This window comes from Semicossyphus pulcher, unplaced genomic scaffold (genome assembly GCF_022749685.1).
Source record: "Semicossyphus pulcher isolate SPU_LCO1_2020_fin unplaced genomic scaffold, fSemPul1.0.p SCAF_11, whole genome shotgun sequence".
Lineage (NCBI taxonomy): Eukaryota > Metazoa > Chordata > Actinopteri > Labriformes > Labridae > Semicossyphus > Semicossyphus pulcher.
Genome location: NW_027211615.1, coordinates 25,794,008 through 25,816,082, shown reverse-complemented (window position 1 = coordinate 25,816,082; position 22,075 = coordinate 25,794,008). Strand labels below are relative to the sequence as shown.

The following is a 22,075-nucleotide window of genomic DNA, read 5'->3' as shown; positions in this document are numbered from 1 at the left end:
GGGGGAATTAAGTTAAAGTTGCCTCCGACACAGGATGAATGTAGAAGTGGTGTCTGGCACTGTAGTGAGCCTGGAGGTTTCGTTGTATCTGACTTCACCTTGAAGTTTCCAAATCTCTGTGCATTTGAGTTGTTCCCTTTAATTCGCACTATTATCACAATAAAATGAACTTACTGCAAACCTGGTTTTGTCTTGAACTCTGGAAACGGTTCTTCAGCCATGCAAATACTCTGTTCCCCTCAGTGCTCCTTCAGAAGCTCCGCCCCCAAAAGTCATGGCGTGCATTGCCAGTGAAACAACACTTAACAACAAGCTCAAAACAAGCAGTACGGGGGAACTGTTACCGCCCAAGGAGAGTCAGCCTCAATAAGGGAAGTAAGCTGTATCTCTATCTTGGAGGTGAAAGTTCCTCACGGCAGCCTTAAAGTGAATCTTGAAGATCCAAGTTTCGTTCTCTTTGGCGCCACCTGTGGCGATAATTGCGGGAGCACACTTCCCAGATATCCAGACGGTGCTGCATGTGTGACGTCTACGGTTGGCTCCGGCTGTAACTCTTGATTTTCCTCGCTGTCGGTCGCTTTCCTTTTCAGACTGTTTGCTTCATCTGAGCGTCGAGTTTGTTTCTTTTTCTTTGGATTTTCACTTCTTGTTGAAGTTGTATCTGTAGTCATCCATCTTTTCTTTGTTTGTTCAGCCATAGTAGATTACTGTTTACTCGCAGCACTTCACCCTCTCTGGCAGACCGACCACTGCTGGCTGATGGAAAACGCGTCACTAATTGGGCACCGCTTGTGATTTTTTTCCACTAAAGTCGCCACAGACACCCAGTCTGTAATACTGGAAATGCAAAGGCTTTCATCAGTGGGCCATAGGCTCAATCACCATTGTGATTCGGGGTTTATTTAAATGAAAATCTTCGAGATTATAACTTTAAAGAGATGTGGCTGATAGAGCTGATTCCCTTTCTGGCAGCGCAGTGAGAATAAACGAACAGCAGACCTTCAGGAGATAATCGCTGAATTTGAAATGTAATCTCTAAACACAACAGGATAAACGTTAACTTAGCTTATGGGCTGAGAATTTGCAAAGCTGCAGACGTGGGCCTCGCACTTCCATGTTTCTATGTCCTTTAAGCCTTTCCTTTCATCACTGTTTTCTCTCGTCTCGTCCTTTTTGTCTTTGGCTATCCTACAGTTTAAATGCCCGTGTAAAAAAGTTTGTCTTTCTCTTAACACACAGACAAAACTTCTTCTCCCCTGTCTCATCTTTAAAAGGTCAGCTGTCCCCTCAGTCTCTACATTAGCCGGTACGCTGCCAGGCTGTGCCGGTGTCATAAAATAAGAGGGTCAGACGTCCCCTCGCTCCTCAGAAGTTTGTTCAGTTTCCTGCGACGCGGTGCTGTTTCGAGCAAGACGTGCCATCCATCCAGCAGCGAGGAACATCCATTTCTCTCAGCAAAGTCGAGTTCCCTCGTTCCCTCACAGCGTCCTGAAGAGAGAGAGAGAGAGAGAAAACTTCTGGATCCTCTGCAGCTCTGACAGATTACAGCCAGCCACCGTCTCCCCTCTCTAAATCAATCACCCGCTCTCTCTCGTTCTCAGCGTCCACATGGACTCCGCCGATGAAAACGTCGCTGACAGACGCGTCAAATATGCCGCCGTATCACAGGCCCCACCGCTGACACACGCTCGGCTCATATCTCCGCTCAAACTCGGGAAAGTGGAGCAAACTGTGACATCTGGCAACGGCTCGACATTAAATTTAACTCAAAGCAAACAGACGGAGCGCTGGCGAAATGAGACGCAGCCAAATAACGACACATTTATTCTAAAAGGACGTAAAGTTTCGCGGCTTTCACGGCAAAAGAAAGCCGATAATTTAGCCTCAAACCATCCACGTCAACAGCTACCCACGAGGAGGCTGAGGAGACCAAACTGCTTTTATTTTATGACTGCAACTTATTCAAACAAGTAAAACACATACACACTGTAAATTCCCTTTAAATCGGCAATCCCCATTTGTAAGTAAATCTCTCCCCCTCTGGGTTTTTGTTTCCTCGCCTGTCTAAGTGAAGCTTTGAATAAACTGGAATCATTATCAGCGGCTCCCAGTCAGCCCACGGATCACATCTGAAACTGTTTTTATTGGTTTTCACATCTGTTAGCGGCCTGACATCTGCATGTTTATCTGATACGCTCCCTCCATATGAGACATTAAACTTTACCTGCGGCGAAAAACAGAAACATCTAAGCACTGTCAGCCTCTGGGGAAAAGCACATTATGAGCTAATATTGTGTTTTTTCTTAATACATTCAGTGTCGAAGGGAACGAGTTAACATTTAGCTGCAGTTTGTTTTTGTTGGAGGATTTTGAAAGCCACATTTGTGATGTTACAGCTTGTGCATGCAGCCGTGTACAGACGTGTTTTTCTGTCATCCATCTTTGCACAGGTTTCAACTTTAAACTTTACTTTTAACACATTACCAAGACCTGAAGCATGCCTTTAAAGGGCCAGTTCGCAGATTTTCAACCTTCGTCCTATCATGCTGTAAATGCAATTTCGCTGTGTGCCTTTGGAGGACGCTATCCGCTTCTCCAATGGGACCTGGAAAACCCTGTGAGACCTATAAAATACCTTTGTAATAACAAAACTCTATCAGAATTTAAGTCATACTATCCTACTACTCTAACTCTCTATATATATGGTGTTTGTAGACTTCCCTATTTCAATCCATTACAGTTAATGTTAGAGGCGCCTCTTATAGATAGTACTATATGACAGCTATGCAGCTTGAGTCCCTCTTCGGGAGTGCTAACGTTTGTGAGATTTTTCTCGTTTTTTCTGTGGGTGCACATGACATGCACACGTCTTTTTGTGGGGTTGCATGGTTTGTGTGCAAACAGAACTACAATTAGATCTTCATGTAAATGTTACCCAATTAATTACAGATGTCAGCTGTATTTATCACGTGGATGTTTGTATGTATTTAAGATGGTGACTCACAAAAGCCTTCATAAGTCTGAGGAAGAGCATGTTGGCTCGAGACGTCACTTTGTGCTGAATAAAACCCTCTCTGTGAGCTTCCTGCTGTGCGGATCTTTATATATTTTTTTTATATACTTGATTGTTTTGGATCCAGCCCCCACTGGGGGATGTGCGTGTCTGTATTTGATTTGTTAGACGATCCACCGGTATATTCTCGTCCTATTTCAGATTCTGCACCGCTCTGAGCCGTTACCTGCAGCAAAACAGTATTTCACTCTTGCTGGGCCGTTCCTTTCAGAGGGAGGGGTGCAATGCATGCTGGGAATGTAGAATGGGCGAAACTACGAGCTGTTTGTACAACTTTCTCCACAGCTATGGCGCCAATTTCAAATATTATTGCTTCTATCGATTACAGAGAACACCAGCTTTGACTGACAGTGGCTTTTTCCAGGAGTGAACTGCTCCTTTAAGCTTCATGTCTATTGTATTTTATATTACATGTGTAACTACAGTGATTGTGTGTTGTGGCACTATGCTGCTAACTGTGCCAGAGCATCTTGAGTGGACACAGGCAGAGAAATATTGTTATAATCCAAACACTGAGAAAACATGGAAGCTCCTGCACCTCAACCACAGCCTCATGAATAGACCTCCTCATCCATTTAATTAGCGTTCAGTCATTTAACAATAGGAGATTAACCTTCACCTTCAGACATGACTTCCTTCCTTTAATGCTCTGCTTCAGTCACAAACACCCACACCGCACATTTCATCAACATCTTCACTGACACTGAGAAAGGTCAGGGGACTTTACCGTCAACACATTTTAACTTTGTTTAAGACGATTACCAAAGACAAGAGAATTCATTTATTCAGCTGTTTGCTGTGAATTCTGAAAGGACTGACTCCCACAGTGAATGATTGTTGGACACCCTCATTTCTACGGAGCGTTTTAGTGTCTCGGTAATTATCGCATCGGCTCCCATCGGCATTGATGGGAACACAAAACCTGTGTTGACACGCTAATCTCTGTCCCCTTTCCGACGTCATCTCTGCTATAAATTCCAAGCAGCGCTCGAACATCGTTCCAAATTTGTCGGTGCCGAGTTTGATAAACAGACTGATCGAGTAACAGATACAATAAAGACCTAACCACTGTAACATCTTCACTGTTCACTAACCCTGTCTTCGGGGTGTTTGTGACGTCAGACTGTGACGCAGCAGAAAAGAGAGCGACAGGAGTATACTTCACTGGCAATGGGAACAGAGACAATCTGCATCTATAATGCGTCAACGCGCTAATTTTAGGTGGGAAAGGGGTATTAGAGATAGGGTGAGGAGCACAGACATCCAGAGGGAGCTTGGAGTAGAGCTGCTACTCTTTCAAATCGAAAGGAGCCAGTTGAGGTGGTTCGGGCATCTGATTAGGATGCCTCCTGGGCGCCTCCCTTGGGAGGTTTTCCGGGCACATCTAACTAGGAGGAGACCCCGGGGCAGACCCAGAGCGCGCTGGAGGGATTATATATCCCGTCTGGCCTGGGAACGCCTCGAGATCCCCCAGGAGGAGCTGGAAAACGTTGCTGGGGAGAGGGATGTCTGGGTCACCGTGCTTAGATTGCTGCCACTGCGACCCGACCTCGGATAAGCGGAAGAAAATGGATGAATGTATGGATGGATTCACTAATTTACTTGTTTAAGTAACTGTGCTTAAATTGGTTAATATTGGATGGGAACATCATCAGGCAAAAAGGAGCATGTCTCCAAATTAATACTAATGTTGCTACATGTCTGTTAAATGTTAAACAAGGCAGGTTTTTGCTTTACAAGGCTTTAATAAGTGAAATATGTTTGTGATGTTCAGCTTGTTTTGGAGTTCTGCCCCCTAGTGGCCAAAGAACCAGATGAATGCAGCTTTAAAGTTCAGTTTTCACTTTGAAACATTGTGACCCAAATGTAAAACGTCCTCCTTGGTGAGTTCCTCTGCGTGAAGTGCCATCTCTGACATGATAAACATCTGATCGGTTCCTCTCACTGTAAGCCGCCACCTGCGCCGCGTCCTGCACATTCCCCCAGTAAACACTGCTGTGATGGAGGAGATGGATGGATGCGATGAACTCATTTATTATTCAGGCGTCAGTGTGTCTGAAGAGGGACGACAGGACAGCAGCGCGGGGAGAGAGAGAGAGAGAAACGTCTGTGGTTACTAATGAGGGTTTATCACAATGATACAACCTGCCTCATGCATCTTTCATACAAAGACCTGCATACGAGCGCGAACAGGAGAGGCTGTGTGATGCATTGCAGCGTGTCCGGGCATTAATGATGTGTGTCAACGCCACGAGACGGCCAGGCTGCACCGCTCTGTGGAAGGTCTGATATTTTTAGAAAACCGTGGTGTCAAATAATTCAAAATGTTGTTTATTTAAAGGTTTTATATCAAATAAATTCGACGTACAGAGTTTTTTGTTTCAGCTGTAACAGAGAGCTTGTTTTAATACTTACAACAAGAACATCGTACAAAAGATCTGAGATATTAACAGCGTAGGAAAATAATAAATACAGATATAAACATTTTATACAGCGTTTCTTTACACAAGGAAATACATACAGGTACTCACTCGATCTTCCGAGCTGTGAGGGGTTAAAGGAAGATAAGAAGTCGTCCAACAGCTGATTAAAATCGTTCTGTTGTCACACAGAAAGGTTCGACGTGTTCTTACTCGACAGGATCACGGATGGTTTTCATGTCGGTGAGCACCATGTGTCTGTGTCTGCGCTGCAGTCCCTCCATGAACTCCAGGTAGTTGCTGACCTTGAAGCCCTGGATCGGCTCCTCCTGCAGGGACAAAGAAGCAGTTCATGTACCACATTAAAGGGGTATTACACCGTTATTACAACTTTAACTTGTCCTTAGGAGTAAGTCTCGGGGTCTGTGAAGGTCTATAGTCAGCTGTAGCTCTGGAGGAGTTAAAGGTATAATAAGTAGGATTTTCCTAGAAAAATAAAATTTAGACTTTTACAAATATAATATAAAGCATCACTTATGGGCCTCGTGTGTCGGTGAGTGTGTGTGCAGACCCTTGTGAGACCCTTCCCTCTGTATCTATTCTGTTGTTTCGCTTTGCACGGGACGTTTTCAGGAGGGGCGCTGTTGTGGTTCCCTGAGCCAATCGCAGCGTACAGGTGAGTGTGGCAGTGGTTCAAATTCAGACCGGCCAACATGGCGACAGAGCCATGCAGAGTTGGCCTTCTTTCTGTTGGACAGGTAGGTGCCTCAAACCGGGGAGGACAAGCTAATCGGAGGTTAGCATGCTAGCGCAATGGTAACCATGATGTTGTCGGTGTTAGCGCGTGGGTGGGCGTGTTCTCGCACAGGAGAGAGAGAGTGAGCTTCTGGTGACAAAGAGCCCAGGAGGAGGGGCCCAGTTTGAATGTGTTGTTGACAAAATGCAAAGAAAAATCCAACTTATTATACCTTTAAAGACAAAATAACCCTGATGATGATAGCTAGTAAACATAACAGCCTGAATTTGCCTTACAAGGACAGGAGGGTGGAGCGAAAAGATGCTACAGGTGGCAGGTAGCATTATGGGTAATAAAAGAGATTCAGGGGGGAATTCACTAAGAATCATTTGCCCCGCTATTTGCTCCGTCTCAAGGTCTGACTCACAAAGCAAATTGCACTGATGATATTCAAACACAACTAAAGTTCCACAGATCCGTGCAGTTCGCTCTTTTTCTGTCTGATTGTGGAGAGAAGCCGTCTGCACCTCCACTCTCTGCTGCGCGGTGCTGCACCTCTCAGGCATTAATTGAGCACACACTGACGGATCTCAACTCCATGCACAGATCGATGATGAGCAGGGAGAGGAGCGGGCAGCTCTTTGAACAGTTTATTGTAAAGTCCAGACTAGACAGGTGTTTACTAGTTTCACTCTCTGTAACGCAGCTTCATTTTTTAAAGCCCTGTCATGTGTAACGTCTCCAGACCGTCTCCTCACATGCGGATAGAGTGCGCCAGTGGTTGAGCCTCGCTCTCCCAGGACTGATTGGTCTCCTGATTATAATAATAATGACAATATACGATTAACAGAATGTTTTTGCAGACCAATACATTTTTTGATCACCCAAAAGTTGGACTTGTCGTCATGATCAGTGTACTCAGAGCGTGACAGCTCTTATATCACTGCACTGCTTCTCTGCAGGTGGTTTTATTCTCAATCTAACTGTGTGGTGCTGTTAGTGCCGGAGTTTGTGAATTAGGTGCTTTTTGCATAAAGGCTCATTTACATAGAAAGGGGGCACATTTGCCCCGATTGTTTGCATAATGACTCTGTGTCCATTCTTTTTGTATTTTTGTGTATATTTGTTGCTCACACCAGTTTTGCCACGGGTGGCAGAGTAGGTCGGTGGGGGTAGATTCACTACAAAGGGCACAGGTGAAACAGTTGACAGTGACACACGGGTGAGGGGAAGACGCACAGTTTTTAGCGCTTGTCATGCTTTCTGCTCATCTTTAGCTGTTTGATTGATTGTTTAATAAATGGGAACATCACCCGACAGTGATGCAGCCCGGACCTTCTTTATTTCTGCATTCATTGATGGAAGCACGTTAAAAACATGGTCTCCCTCCCGCACCCAGCAGAGTATCTCAAACAGGTCAGGATAGTCACTACAGACTCATTTAAATACGTGCAAACAGCACCGGAGCACAGAGACGCTGCTTGCTATGCAGCACACTTTATTGTTGGAGTAGCCCTTTAAGACGGCCAGCCTTTGCTGATGTCACAATTTTTAATGCTTCTGTGTTTCATTTAAAGTTTAGCTTTTTTGTCTCTGCAGCCAAAGAAGTTAAAGGAATTAAAAGCAAGTTTCATTGAACAGTTTTTCTGTTTCCTTTAATTATTTTGGGACCCTCAGTTTTATTCTGGGTCCCACAGGTAGAGCAGACACATATTGCTTTTGCCATTGAAGCAGAAGACGGCTCACTTTATTATCATTCACTTTGCTGGGAGGTGAAGTGTGAATAATTCAATATAACCTTTTCATTAAAATACTTTACATTCAATCCGTTTCAAAGTCACAGGAAATCAAATTAAATCTGTGGGAATTGAACACTGCAGCGTGCAAGCAAACAACATCCTCGCTTAGCGCTGAGGTAATGAGGTTTTACGTGTCGGAAAGGCAAAAACAATATCTTAATAAGCGCTAACATCTCCGCCAAGCACGTATACACAGAACAAGACAACATTCGAGCCGTATCTTAAGTGTGTGAGAGAATCCGGGCAGACAAAGAGCATTTTATTTGCCTCATTTGTTCGGGCAGGATTTTAATTTGGCCCGCGATAATGAGCAACAGTATGCATCATGACAACCCCCCGACCTCATGGGCAATGCAAACAGTGCAGCAGAGCAAATAACTGTCTGTGCATTATGTTGCGAGTGGCAGCATCAATTAGCAGGCTGAGGAAAAAGCTGCACCCAGAAGAGGCAACGCGCTCAGAATAACAACACGCAGCAAACAACCCGATTTCACCCCGAGTCATTATCAGGCCAAGGACGTTAAAAACAAAACTACAGACGTTTAATGACTTCGGCAACATGTCGGCGCCAGTTTTGTTTTATCACTTTGATGTATCTGTTTTTGGAGGATCTAATTACACTAATGTTTGTGGGTAAATAACACTGACAAGGACATGACGCACTGAGAACACAGTCGATACTTGGAGTACAATGAGGGGATACAGAGTCATCCTGATTACTGAAGATTTTCACACATGAACATGCAAACAGGTCCATATGCATCAGGCTCGCACAGTGTCTCCCTACCTGGAGGTTTGGACACCACAAAGACAAGATTCATATCAGGAAGGGAGATAAATAAAAGCACAACATGATGTACATTCTTTCTGACACTTTGTCCAGACTGAAAACTACCTGATGGATTTTCTATAACTATCTTTAAACATTTCTAATCCTGGGAGAATCAAGTCTAAAGACTCTGGAGACCTCCAGACTCTCAAACCCCACCAGCAGCTCGACACTTTTTTATTTTACTGAAATATCTCAACAACTGTTGGAAAGATTTTTATGAAACTAGAATTTCAAGCTCCCCAAAGGACTACCCGTACATCCTCTGTTGGTCTTCAGACGTTTCCTTTAGAGCCACGATGACGCCAACATTTTTAGTTTAGAGTGAATTGTCTCTCGAACAATCAGATGGACTAAAATTGCATTTGGTTCAGGCCTTCATGTCCTTTTTGTTATATAACGTTGGCACCAGGAATAGTTGCATTGTTTACATAAGGATTTTATAGCGCAGGGTTTTGATGGGCGGTGAGAGCTAGCATGAACTGTTGAGCCTCCCCGAGGTGTCCTGGGCCTAACTTGACGAAACCCCGGTGAGGGGAGGCGCCCACTTGATAACCCTGTTGATGTGCTGGCTCTCACTAACCATCTAACTACAAGTTCGAGTTGTGGGGGTCGTTAAAAGCCACGTGGTAGGGTAGGTAGTATCAGCTTAGGGTTAGGGCAGGGGTCTCCAACAGGTGGCCTGGGGTGTAGTAGCTCGCCAACAGGTTCACAGACTCTGTACAAAAAATCAGACAACAATAAATGCACCTTGAAAGCTTCTTCCTGCTTCAGTTCAATCAAGTACACAGATGGCCCACTCCCTCCAATACAAAATATCGGATAGGATTATCAGCTGTCAATAAACACGGTGATGCTCCTGGCAAGTTTGTAAACGTCTGACCCTAACCAATCACAGCAATGTTGCAGCAACCTCCATCAACAGGTCAGGTCAGTTATGCTGTACGCTAGTTGAGCTAAAGTTCGGTGCTATTTGCCTGTTTAGCCAGATGTATGATGGACAATGAAGGTGGTCACGCCAAGAAAAAGCAGAAAACATTTCCAAGGTGAGTGGGGAAGCAAGTGTTAGTAATAGTCGACAAAAGAATCAACATGGGGCGCCACCAGCAAGTACAGCGATGTAATGCAAGCAGCTCTTGGCCACTTTCATTTTTTCAAAGTAGCTCTCAGATGAAAAAAGGTTGGAGACCCCTGGGTTAGGGTCACCCCCAAACCTAACTTAACACCCACATCTTCCTTGCTCTCTCCTCTCTTCCCTCATGAGTAGGGGGAGGTAGAGCATACAGCCTGATCCGGCAGGGGTGAGTGCTAGCCCCAGTCAGCCTTCCCCGTCTTCTTTCTAACACACCTCTCTCTGCAAACTCTTCTCTCTCTATTTTTCTCTTTTGTGTTTTAATTCAAAAACTCTATTGTAGTATCAGCAGTGTCAGTACCTGGAGCTTGCATGGCCAAGCCTGGGTGTGTTGAAGGTCCACTAAGGGTGCTGTGGTCGGTTAATTATAAGTATTGGGATGAGGGTACAAGGGGAGGGGTTTCTTCACTGAGCACTTACCCTTATCATTAGGGCTCAAGTATCTTGTGTTTAATTCAAATCTATCTAGTTTCATCATCAGTGTGTGAAAAGTACAGTGTGAGCAAATTAGCAAACTGTTGTTTGCATAAAATCTGTAGCATCACTGTGCCTAGAAAAGGCTCAAACGGCAGCTAGCATGGTTGTGTAATTTTAGCTTTGTTGTGTAAATGAAGACTTTGAATTTAACTAATTGAGAAGAGAAGAGCTGCTCACAACTCATCCATATTTTGATATAAGTCAACTGTGCAATAAGTGCTTAATTCCCTTGGATAAGTAGTGTCTAGTCTTATTTGCTTGGGATCCCCTAACCCCAAAAAATCCTGTGACCCCTGTCGAAGCCCCGATGTCTCTGAATTTGTGAGTAGTTAAGTTGTTATTTCCTGCTCTGACTGTTTTGTTTTAATATTTTTAAAGGAGCAGTTCTCTTCTGGAAAAAGCCACTGTCAGTCGAAGCTGGTGTTCTCTGTAATCGATAGAAGTGATAATATTTGAAATCAGCGCCATAGCTGTGGAGAAAGTTGTACAAACAGCTTGTGGTTTCGCCCATTCTACATTCCTACAACACCCAGCATGCATTGCGCCCCTCGCTCTGAAAGGAACGGCCCAGCGATACAGGCTCAGAGCGGTACAGAATAAGAAATACTAAAAAATCTTCAGGACTTCAGTCTACATCTCAAACATGACGATTTTGAATGAGACGTGACTCAGTTATAAATGAGGAATGTCATCAACAGGAGAGCAGGCAGCGTTTCAAGGCACCTCGCGGAACAAACGTTTACATTTTATGGTATGTCTTTTTTTTTCTCAACTAAACACTGCAGACATCAGAGGCGGGCGTCCCAGATTGAGGAAGTGTAGTTTAGCGAGCTCCCTGGCGACGTGAAACGCGTCTTCTGGCAGAGGTCGGAGAAGCGGATAGCGTCCTCCAAACTGCATTGTTTTCTTCCATAATGGCACTAGCTCTCCATAATAGCATGATAGGACTGAGTTGAGAATCGGTGAACTGGCCCTTTAAAAGCTATGAGAAAATTAAAGTTTTACAGCATGTACGCTATTCTTTTAAATATCTGCTGCCCTGCAAATCGTCTCATATTCATCTCATGAAGCACCATCCCCTCCATAATTACCCCACAGATAATTATTTAAAATGTGTAACACTTTGCATGTAGAAAAACCTCAAAGGAGCCAAGTGCGAGGAAAAGAAAGAGATTAAGAACAAATGGAGCGATTCTTATTATTCAAAGCGAGGGAAACAGAGGTGATCGTCGTTCAGAGGGGAGTCAGTAACGTCAGGAAGAAATGAGTTTTCAGTCTGATGGAGGACTCTTCTCCTGAGATTGTTCCAGGAAGCAATATATTACCACATAAAACACACTTTGTAAGACAAAAATCCTTTTAATTACATTGCATTATGAATTAAAGGTCAGGTTCTTCAGACTTATTTGATTCACTGATTTTAATAAAGTGCAGGTTTAATGTCACCAACACCAGCGACATCACTGTGACTCTATTAAACCCATTTTTCTTCACTGTGAAAGTCCTGCACACCGAGCCTGCTGAAATGTGTGTATTCTTCTTCTTGTCAAAACATAAGAGCACTACAGTTAGTATATAAAGTCTCCCGGTGGAGGCTGGTCTCGTCTTGACTTGTCAGATTCGTATTATAAAGGGAGACTTTGCAGAGTGAGATTAATCCTGAAGAAACATCAGAACTACAGTCGCTTTGCCTCTTCATTTATCTCACCGGGAAAACGGCTGCTGACACGGTTAAACCCGCGTAGAGATAAGCAGAGGGAATCACAGGGGAGACTATTTTTGGTCTGTTTTTCTCCGGCAGAATTAAAGATGAAGATGCAAATACATGACTGTGTAGAAATGATGTCTGACTAATGTGGATTCCTTAATTTACAGTGTGCAGATGTTCAGCTGAATATTTGACTGCTTGTCAGGTGACGTGAGCTGCTTAATGTCCCACGTAATCTTTAAGATATTTCAACCATTAGCACTTATTAGATCATTAGGTAAGTTAATTAATGCTTTAATTACCGAAGATTTCTTTAACCTGTCCTCCCATGATGAATGAGTGGTATTAATATTCAGTGAGAGTCTTGGTTTGTGCACAAAAAGACATTAAGGGTCTGATTCACAAAAGGATTGTGCAGCTTTTGTGCGCGCTAAACCTGTGCAAATAACACAAAAAAGACTAAATCTCAAAGCACACGCAAAGGGTTAAATGTGCTGTTTGCGCATATTTAAACTGTTAAAGAGCGGCCCCCTCCTCCCTGCTCATTAATCTGTGGATGGAGTTAAGCTCCGTCAGTGCGGAGCTCAGTTAATGCCTGAGAGCGCAGCTCCGCGCAGCAGAGAGTGGAGGTGCTGTGAGCTCCTCTTCACAGTCCGATGCAAAACAAGAGCAAGCCCAAACTTTATGGGCGTGTTTCCGCTTGAATGTCATTAGTGCAATTTGCTTTGTGAATAGTGGGTGCGAATGATGCGCAATTTTTGGAGCTATCAGCGCCCGCAATTTAGCCTTAGCGAATATCCTCCCTAAGAGTTTTATTGGTTAGTTAAAATAAAATACAGTTAGTTCCTCTTCATTCTGGACTGACTAAATGCATTCATTGTGTTTTCATTAGAGATGAAGTTCAATAAAGAACTGATTTGTTTCAGATTACAGAAATGATTTTGAAATAAAGTTGCTGTTAACAATGACAAAAAAAAAACTGGCAAAGCATTGTGGGAGGGGCAGTAAGTTTTACTCAAACAGGATGTAAGAAAAACTGTTGAATTCTAACATGTAACAACATTTTGATTTCAGTTTGACAAAGATATTTGGAGCTTTAATTCACAATAAATAGCCGTTTTTGAGTTTTTATATGTGAACAAGACGTTCTGCAGCGAACAGGCCAATCAGTGGTTTAATGTGTCAAAGTGCAGATTTATTAGCCCTTCTTACACTGCAGTTCTGCCTCAGCGTCGTAATGAAGCTCCGCCGTCATGCTGCCTTTGGCATTTTACATTGAACCAGGCAGCGTCGGCATAAAGCCGCCCCACTGTGTGTTTTTACATTCCAGCGTTGTGAAAGCAAAACGTGTGCGAGGAAACAAACAGCGCCTCTTTCAAATACACACACACAAGGCTGTTACTACCTCCAATGCTGGCTCAGAGGCGGAACGACTTCGCCCCACCATTACGCCTCTGTACGTTTTACATAGAAGACGGAACGTAACAGAGGTGTAACAATCCCGCCTTGAACTGGCAGTGTAACAGGGGCTATTGGGTGACGTGATACTGCAGCAGGGAACACTGTCATGTTTCAGAAAGTTAGGAAAATGAAAAGCTCTATGGCAAAGTGAGAGATTGTGACTGTCCCTCGATGCTATGTTGTGTTTACAACCTAAAAAAAATAGTCAAAAGACAGTGAGTAAATCTTATAAATTATGCATCTGTAATTGTGCGTTTTATATTATTCATATTTAAACTCCATTTAAAGCTGTAATATCACTTTCCTATTAGTTTTTTGTGTTTGTGTTGTTAACTTTTAAACACAACCTTTAAGGTCATTTTCTGTGTTAGTATGTGAGTATGTGTGCAGGTATAATTTGTTACCATGTCAGCTGAGTTAATGGGAAAAATGTAACTTGTGCTGGATGTTTATTTGCTTCATCCCACACGATACTTAATAATTAAATAAAGTGTGTAAAGAGAGGAATTAGAATATAAGCCAGAGCCCGCAGTATGACATGTTTATATATATGTGGTGACAGGCTAATTTTTCTCTGAATATAGAGCGGCTTAACTCAAGTTTCATTTGGGTTTGTGGTTTCGCCTCTGAGTGTGTGGCTGATATATGACCTCTGTCTTCTCCTCTCACAACTTCAGCTCCACTGCAGCTTAACTCCAGCCGGAGTCGCAACGATTGTTGCAAGTCGTTTGCTTTTTTAAATTTTAATTTAGATGAAATATAGATATACCCCCTGGTGGAGCGGGATAAGTGCAGAGGGTGCAAGTGTGTGTGAATGTTTAAAAAATCCTCTAATACCGTATCTGTCGGGATAAAATACTTCCTTCACATTGTTCCCACAGAGAGAGACAGAGGAGAGGAAGATAAGACCGTCGGATGTGTAAAACTTTCAACAGTTCAGCTCAGGACGAGGTGTGTGTAAGTTCCCCTCCTCACACACACACATAAACACGTAAGACACACACTCTGTCTCTGGCTGCAGTATCTGATGCTACAGCTCATTAGAAGAGCTTCCTCAGATAAAGCCTCCATAACTGATCTTTTATTCACCAAAAGTGTCGGCGGCGGCTCGTGGCGATGTTAACACCCGAGCTATCAGCCGGAGACAAGAAGGATGGAAGCTCTTAATGAGTAATGACGACGAGCGCGCCGTGTCAGGCCGTGCCTCATTCACAATGCTGCTGTTTAATGTTGCCTCGGATATTAGCGGGAGCGCACGTCTCAGAAGCTGCGACTTTAGACCTTGTGTGAAATCTTCAGGGCCACTTTTCAATTCAGCGATCATCCAAAATTCACCGAGCAGAGCTTATTTCAATGAAATGTTAACGCTCGGAACAGGCTGCTAGCAAAATACAGCATGATGGGAAGTTTTGTGAGCAAATTCAAAAAGTCGATTTGCCGTTCAATATGGATGTGACTCGTGGATGACTGCTGAATATAAAAGGGGAGCTGCACGATTCAGAAGAGGTCTGCAGGAGGGTTCACATATCATAGATCATGACCTGAACACAGCAGGGCTGCACTGACACTGAAAGGCCTTTAAACTGCAATGATTGGCTTGATTTAAAATGTCAGCACAACAAACCATCTCAAGTAATTTACCTTGTTCTCAAAATTCACTTCAAGCCTGACCCAATGCACGCCCTATAGATCTATAAGTAAACTAAGTTCATAAATAAGAATGGAGGACACTTTCACAAGCAAACCGTGCTGATTAAAATAAGATGATCAGGATACTGAAGCATCTGAGAAACACTGAGTAGACGTCACGAACCAAAAACAGATGTTGAACTGCTTCACTCTACGACAACAAACAATCTGAGGTCTCATCGGATGGTTTCACACCCAAGTAAGGAAGCAAAGCCACCAGAGACGTGAACAGCACAACCTCATTTGATTGCCTATCAAGACACAAGCTAGTGGAGTTGTAGGAGCATACAAAGTGGAAATAGCAACCTTGACTGTTACGGTTTCAATAGAAACAAAACAGTGAGGACCCAGAAGCAGACTTAGATATAAGGTTTAATTAAATAAAAGGCAAAAATGCACAAACAAAATCTAAACTCCAACAAAAGACAAAAAAGGAAAATCAAAAGACACAGCAAAAAAATTACAAACTAAACCAGGAAACAGGTAATCCAAGGGAACACAAGGAGCCACGAGGAAATCAGGGGAGGCACGAAGATAATCCAAAGAAGACACGAGGAACAAAATCACTGAAGGAAGGTCAAAGACTCAACTCCACAGGATGGACGCCAATGAACTGGCACAGAAGGGTAGGAACACAGAGACTAAACACACACAGGGTAATCAGGGACAGGTGAGACTAATTAACACAGGTGAACACAATGAGGGAGGGCACACAATCTAAAAGGCGGGAACCACAACAAAGGAAGGAAGTAAAACAAGACAAGACCTACAAGGGGCAAGAACTACACAATAAAACAGGAAACACTAGGAACCAAACTCAGGACTGACAGGACTACAAAGTAAAACAGGAAAGTCTCTAAATGAAATGCACAACTAAAGCAAGACAGGAACACAATATACAAACTAAACAATAAGAACTCATAACAAGAGACAAAGTGACAAGGTCAAACAAGAAATAATAACTGAACACCGAAATACAAGACAAAACCAGAACTAAAGTAGAAACTCATGACACTTGACGCCACCTTTTTTGTGAGCCAGAAGTGAACATATTTGGACGAGAGGGTGGATACACATCGCTACGCCTCAAGACAAGTAAAAAAGTCTCAATTACAGAGCTTCCACGCTTCTACTCTCAGTCTGACCGTGTTGGCCTTTATTTTGAAAGTACGAGCTGTTGGATGCCTGTGATAACGATCGGTTGCTTTACGTTATAACTGACGTTGCAGGCTATGAATGTTAACTCACTGGTATTACACAAACTCCGTTTCATGGCGCAGGGCTGGGTCCAAAAACTGAACAAATAATCTCAAAACAAAAGCTCCCCGTTTGTTGTTTTGCTGTGACTCACACACACACCTGTAGCAGTGAAGCAAAGATGAACACAAATCCCCTCGATGAACGGCGCGCATGTGTGATGTGTTCACTGTAGACGAACTGCTGTGTGAAAAACATTTTGTAGATCACGATTTGATTTGATGCCCTGCCTGTTTTATGTTTCTGCCTTTATGAAGCACTATCATTATGTAGCCTACTCTTGTAGTGCACTACAGAAGGATTCATGTTTAGTGTTTGTAATGTTTATGTTCTGAGATGGTCACACAGATAAAGGTATGAATCTTTTACATTATACAGGACTGTACTCTTGATATTTTTAAAAAGCTCTTTAATATTATGGGAGTTCAACTCTACTTGAATTGATTATTGTAAAAGTAGCAATGTGAAGTGGTAAGATTATTGAGGACCGATACACTGAGATGTTGTTTTCATTTACAAAGGCCTGCATGATCAGGCACCTGTGTACATCTCCGACCTGCTCCGTCACTACATCCCCTGCAGATCCCTCAGGTCTTCTGACCCGGGTCTGCTTGTCGTCCCTCGTGTCCGACTGAAAATCAAAGGTGATCGTTCTTTCAAAGCTCCAACACTTTGGAACACTACGCAAATACCCTCTGCAGTTTCTATGGACGTTTTAAAAAGCAGCTTAAGATACACCTTTTTAAACTGGCCGTTGATCATCTCCTGTCATTTTGCACATTTGTGGTCTTTCTCTGTTCAATTTGATTTATGATTGTTATTACTATTATTGTAACGTATTGTTGTTGTGTTTTTTTGTGAAGCACTTTGTGACTTTGCTCTGTGAAAGCTCTGTCAAATAAACGTATTATTATTATTATTATTATTGTTATGTACGGAGATGCATCCTGAATTCTTGTGTAGTTAAGATTTACAGTGACAGTCATGGCAGGCTGAAGAGGGTTAATATAAAAGTTAAGTTAATATAAATATTAATGATTTATGATGTTTTGACTTCTTATACTTTTTCTGGCCCTTTTCGGTGTCAATATTACAAAAAAACTCAAACTAACACTAAAACTAATAAAAACTTAAATGAAGCATTTTCAAAAGATAAAAACTAAACTAAACGAACAAACCAGCATCCTAAAAACAGATGTTGAACTGCTTCACTCTACGACAACAAACAATCTGAGGTCTCATCGGCTACTTTCACACCCAAGTAAGGAAGCAAAGCCACCAGAGACGTGAACAGCACATCCTCATTTGATTGCCTATCAAGACACAAGCTAGTGGAGTGTAATGACCATACGAAGTGGAAATAGCAACCTTGACTGTTACGGTTTCAATAGAAACAAAAAGGTGAGGACCCAGAAGCAGACTTAGATTTAAGGTTTAATTAAATAAAAGGCAAAAATGCACAAACAAAATCTAAACTCCAACAAAAGACAAAAAAGGAAAATCAAAAGACACAGCAAAAAAATTACAAACAAAACCAGGAAACAGGTAATCCAAGGGAACACAGGGAGCCACGAGGAAATCAGGGGAGGCGCGAAGATAATCCAAAGAAGACACGAGGAACAAAATCACTGAAGGAAGGTCAAAGACAGACTCCACAGGATGGATGCCAATGAACTGGCACAGAAGGGTAGGAACACAGAGACTAAATAAACACAGGGTAATCAGGGACAGGTGAGACTAATTAACACAGGTGAACACAATGAGGGAGGGCACACAATCTAAAAGGCGGGAAACACAACAAAGGAAGGAAGTAAAACAAGACAAGACCTACAAGGGGCAAGAACTACACAATAAAACAGGAAACACTAGGAACCAAACTCAGGACTGACAGGACTACAAAGTAAAACAGGAAAGTCTCTAAATGAAATGCACAACTAAAGCAAGACAGGAACACAATATACAAACTAAACAATAAGAACTCATAACAAGAGACAAAGTGACAAGGTCAAACAAGAAATAATAACTGAACACCGAAATACAAGACAAAACCAGAACTAAAGTAGAAACTCATGACACTTGACGCCACCTTTTTTGTGAGCCAGAAGTGAACATATTTGGACGAGAGGGTGGATACACATCGCTACGCCTCAAGACAAGTAAAAAAGTCTCAATTACAGAGCTTCCACGTTTCTACTCTCAGTCTGACCGTGCTGGCCTTTATTTTGAAAGTACGAGCTGTTGGATGCCTGTGATAACGATCGGTTGCTTTACGTTATAACTGACGTTGCAGGCTATGAATGTTAACTCACTGGTATTACACACTCCGTTTCATAGCGCAGGGCTGGGTCCAAAAACTGAACAAATCACAAAACAAAAGCTCACCGTTTGTTGTTTTGCTGTGACTCACACACACCTGTAGCAGTGAAGCAAAGATACACACAAATCCCCTCGATAAACGGCGCACATGTGTGATGTGTTCACTGTAGACGAACTGCTAAACCTTTTGTAGATCACGATTTGATGTTTCTGCCTTTATGAAGCACTATCATTATGTAGCCTACTATTGTAGTGCACTACAGAAGGATTCATGTTTAGTGTTTGTAATGTTTATGTTCTGAGATGGTCACACAGATAAAGGTATGGATCTTTTATATTATAGGGGACTGTACTCTTGATATTTTTAAAAAGATCTTTAATGTTATGGGAGTTCAACTCTACTTGAATTGATTATTGTAAAAGTAGCAATGTGAAGTGGTAAGATTATTGAGGACCGATACACTGAGATGTTGTTTTCATTTACAAAGGCCTGCATGATCAGGCACCTGTATACATCTCCGACCTGCTCCGTCCCTACATCCCCTGCAGATCCCTCAGGTCTTCTGACCCGGGTCTGCTTGTCGTCCCTCGTGTCTGACTGAAAATCAAAGGTGATCGTGCTTTCAAAGCTCCAACACTTTGGAACATGCAAATACCCTCTGCAGTTTCTATGGACGTTTTAAAAAGCAGCTTAAGCACCTTTTTAAACTGGCCGTTGATCATCTCCTGTCATTTTGCACATTTGTGGTCTTTCTCTGTTCAATTTGATTTATGATTGTTATTACTATTATTGTAACGTATTGTTGTTGTGTTTTTTTGTGAAGCACTTTGTGACTTTGCTCTGTGAAAGGTGCTATACCAAATAAACTTATTATTATTATTGTTATTATGTATGGAGATGCATCCTGAATTGGTGTGTAGTTAAGATTTACAGCGACAGTCATGGCAGGCTGAAGAGGGTTAATATAAAAGTTAAGTTAATATAAATATTAATGATTTATGATGTTTTGACTTCTTATACTTTTTCTGGCCCTTTTCGGTGTCAATATTACAAAAACACTCAAACTAATAAAAACTAAACTAAAACGAAGCATTTTCAAAAAATAAAAACTAAACGAACAAACCAGCATTGAAAACTAACTATTATAACCTTGCTCACCACCACCTCCTTCATGACAATTTGTGACTCAACGCAGTTTGGACCTGAGACGGAACGAAACATCACAGTATGTCATCACCACAAAACACAACAGTATAAAGGTCGACCAAAATGACGAGCAGGGGTGCAGAAGAGGAAAATATCTCCTCTTAAATTCATTCAATTCAAGTGTTTTTTTCAACAAAAAATGAATTTAAAAAGTGCAACATAAATGCATCTACTGTAGGGCTCATTACGTTTTAAGGATGTAACTGTAGCTGTAACTGGGATTACCCAATCAATGAATAAACATGGCGTGTGATAAACTACACTACTGCTGTATGCAGGTCATATGAAACCCCTGTCCTTGCTTACCCAAGGATACCCTGCTGTGTCATCTTTGCTACCCTAAATGCGATTCTAATTTACTGTATAAACCTCTTGCTGTATTTAATAAGACCTAAGAGTAACAATTGAGACCATAAACTCATTAGGAAAGTGAAAACCAAGTTATTTTTATAGTATCAGAAGTCTTTTTGCTCCTAGTGAAATCGCCCCCTGCTGGCCATTAGAAAGAGTGCAGGTTTAAGGCACTCGCACGTAAGCACTTGTCAGACCTGTAAGCTACATGCACTTCTTTTGTATCGTCTGTTTGTACAACCACACAGGAAATACTGAGACTATAGTGAAGGGAAAGAGCACCTGTCACCACTGGAGGCCAGTCAGTGCTGCATGGTCACATGCTTATATGACAGTCAAATTAATTTGCATGTTCTGGATTTCAATAAGCGATTCATCATTTCAATCTATTTATAATAATGCTTTTCATAAGACAAAAGGATGTACTGATTTAGAGTGATGAAATTAATCTGCAGCAAAAAGTTGCAGCCCAACCTTCAAAAATATCTCTGATTCCTCAACACAGATTTAAACTGAAGATATACGTCAATATTTGTATCCTCTCTCTGGACAAGGCCACCTCCAACTGCGCTTAAAATGTAGTTTAACAGGATGTTCAGTCTCTAAAATATTTTGCAGTTCTGCCTTTCCATCTCACCTTGAGGAAGACCTGCAGCTCCTGGGACTGTGTGCGCTGCAGGATGTCCGGCTTCAGGTGTTTGAATATGGCCACGCACATGTACACCTGGTAGTCAGGACCCATCACCACACAGGTGGAGACGTAGTGACAGATCTCTGTCCAGTCCAGATAGTTCCAGAAACACTGAGTCAGCCAGTGGAGGCACATCTGTGGGGAGAGAGACACAAGTTGTTGCTCATTAATCTCGATATTAATTAGAATGTAACTGTCAACACAGTCTAAGACATTCCTCTGTAAGTCTCACCAGTTCCTATTTTAAGAGGGTGAAGAAACAAAGACCCCAATTATACTGTGATATGAATGATTAACTTGATGCTTCTGACAAATGATTAATCATTTGGACAATTATTTTTCACCCTGTAATAAATCACGCCGATATTAAACATCTCTCCCCTCAGTCCTTCATCAATCCTCACTTTTATTTAAATCTGTACAAAACCAAGAAATCACTTTATTTCCAATCTTTATTTAAGCAGAGAGAATCAATGTTTCCCTCATTTGCAAAGATGTGGAGATGCAGAAAAACGCAGAATTAAATCTAATCAAAAAGGACCACTCAGTGAAAACAATTACACAGTGAGGTTAAGTGGCTTGAGATCAATTTCTCTTAAACATAAGCACTAGACAGAAGTACAGACAGAGTAACAAAGCAGCGTACTTATGAGCAGACAAGGTAAAAATGTTAGTCTTATGCAGACTTAAAAAGACAGGGTGAAAAAGGCAAAAATTAACTAATGGAACTTAACTATTATGCAAATTTCAAGCTTTATATTTGCCTCTGTGATACCTGTGGAGTAGCTTAGCATAACTTACATTTAAAAACTCCTAACTTTTCTCACACTGGTGCCGACTCAGTCAGCTCTGTCCCTTTAAGAAACCCCGCCCCAACAAGACCACTTTCTTCCGATTGTCCAACGTGACGAGCAGAGTGGTGGACTGAA

At 42.2% G+C, this 22,075-nt stretch overlaps 1 protein-coding gene across 1 annotated transcript in view; it reads right to left on the bottom strand.

The window, feature by feature from the left end:
* Positions 1–5,555: 5,555 nt before the first annotated feature.
* Positions 5,556–22,075, bottom strand: part of tbc1d32 (TBC1 domain family, member 32) — a 102,926-nt gene continuing 86,406 nt past the window's right edge. Inside the window, exons 33-34 of the mRNA XM_069657376.1 lie at positions 21,093–21,281; positions 5,556–5,822 (exon numbers count right to left, since the gene is read on the bottom strand). Coding sequence (XP_069513477.1) covers positions 5,703–5,822; positions 21,093–21,281 — 309 coding nt within the window. The 3' untranslated portion in view covers positions 5,556–5,702. The remainder of the gene's footprint in view (positions 5,823–21,092; positions 21,282–22,075) is intronic.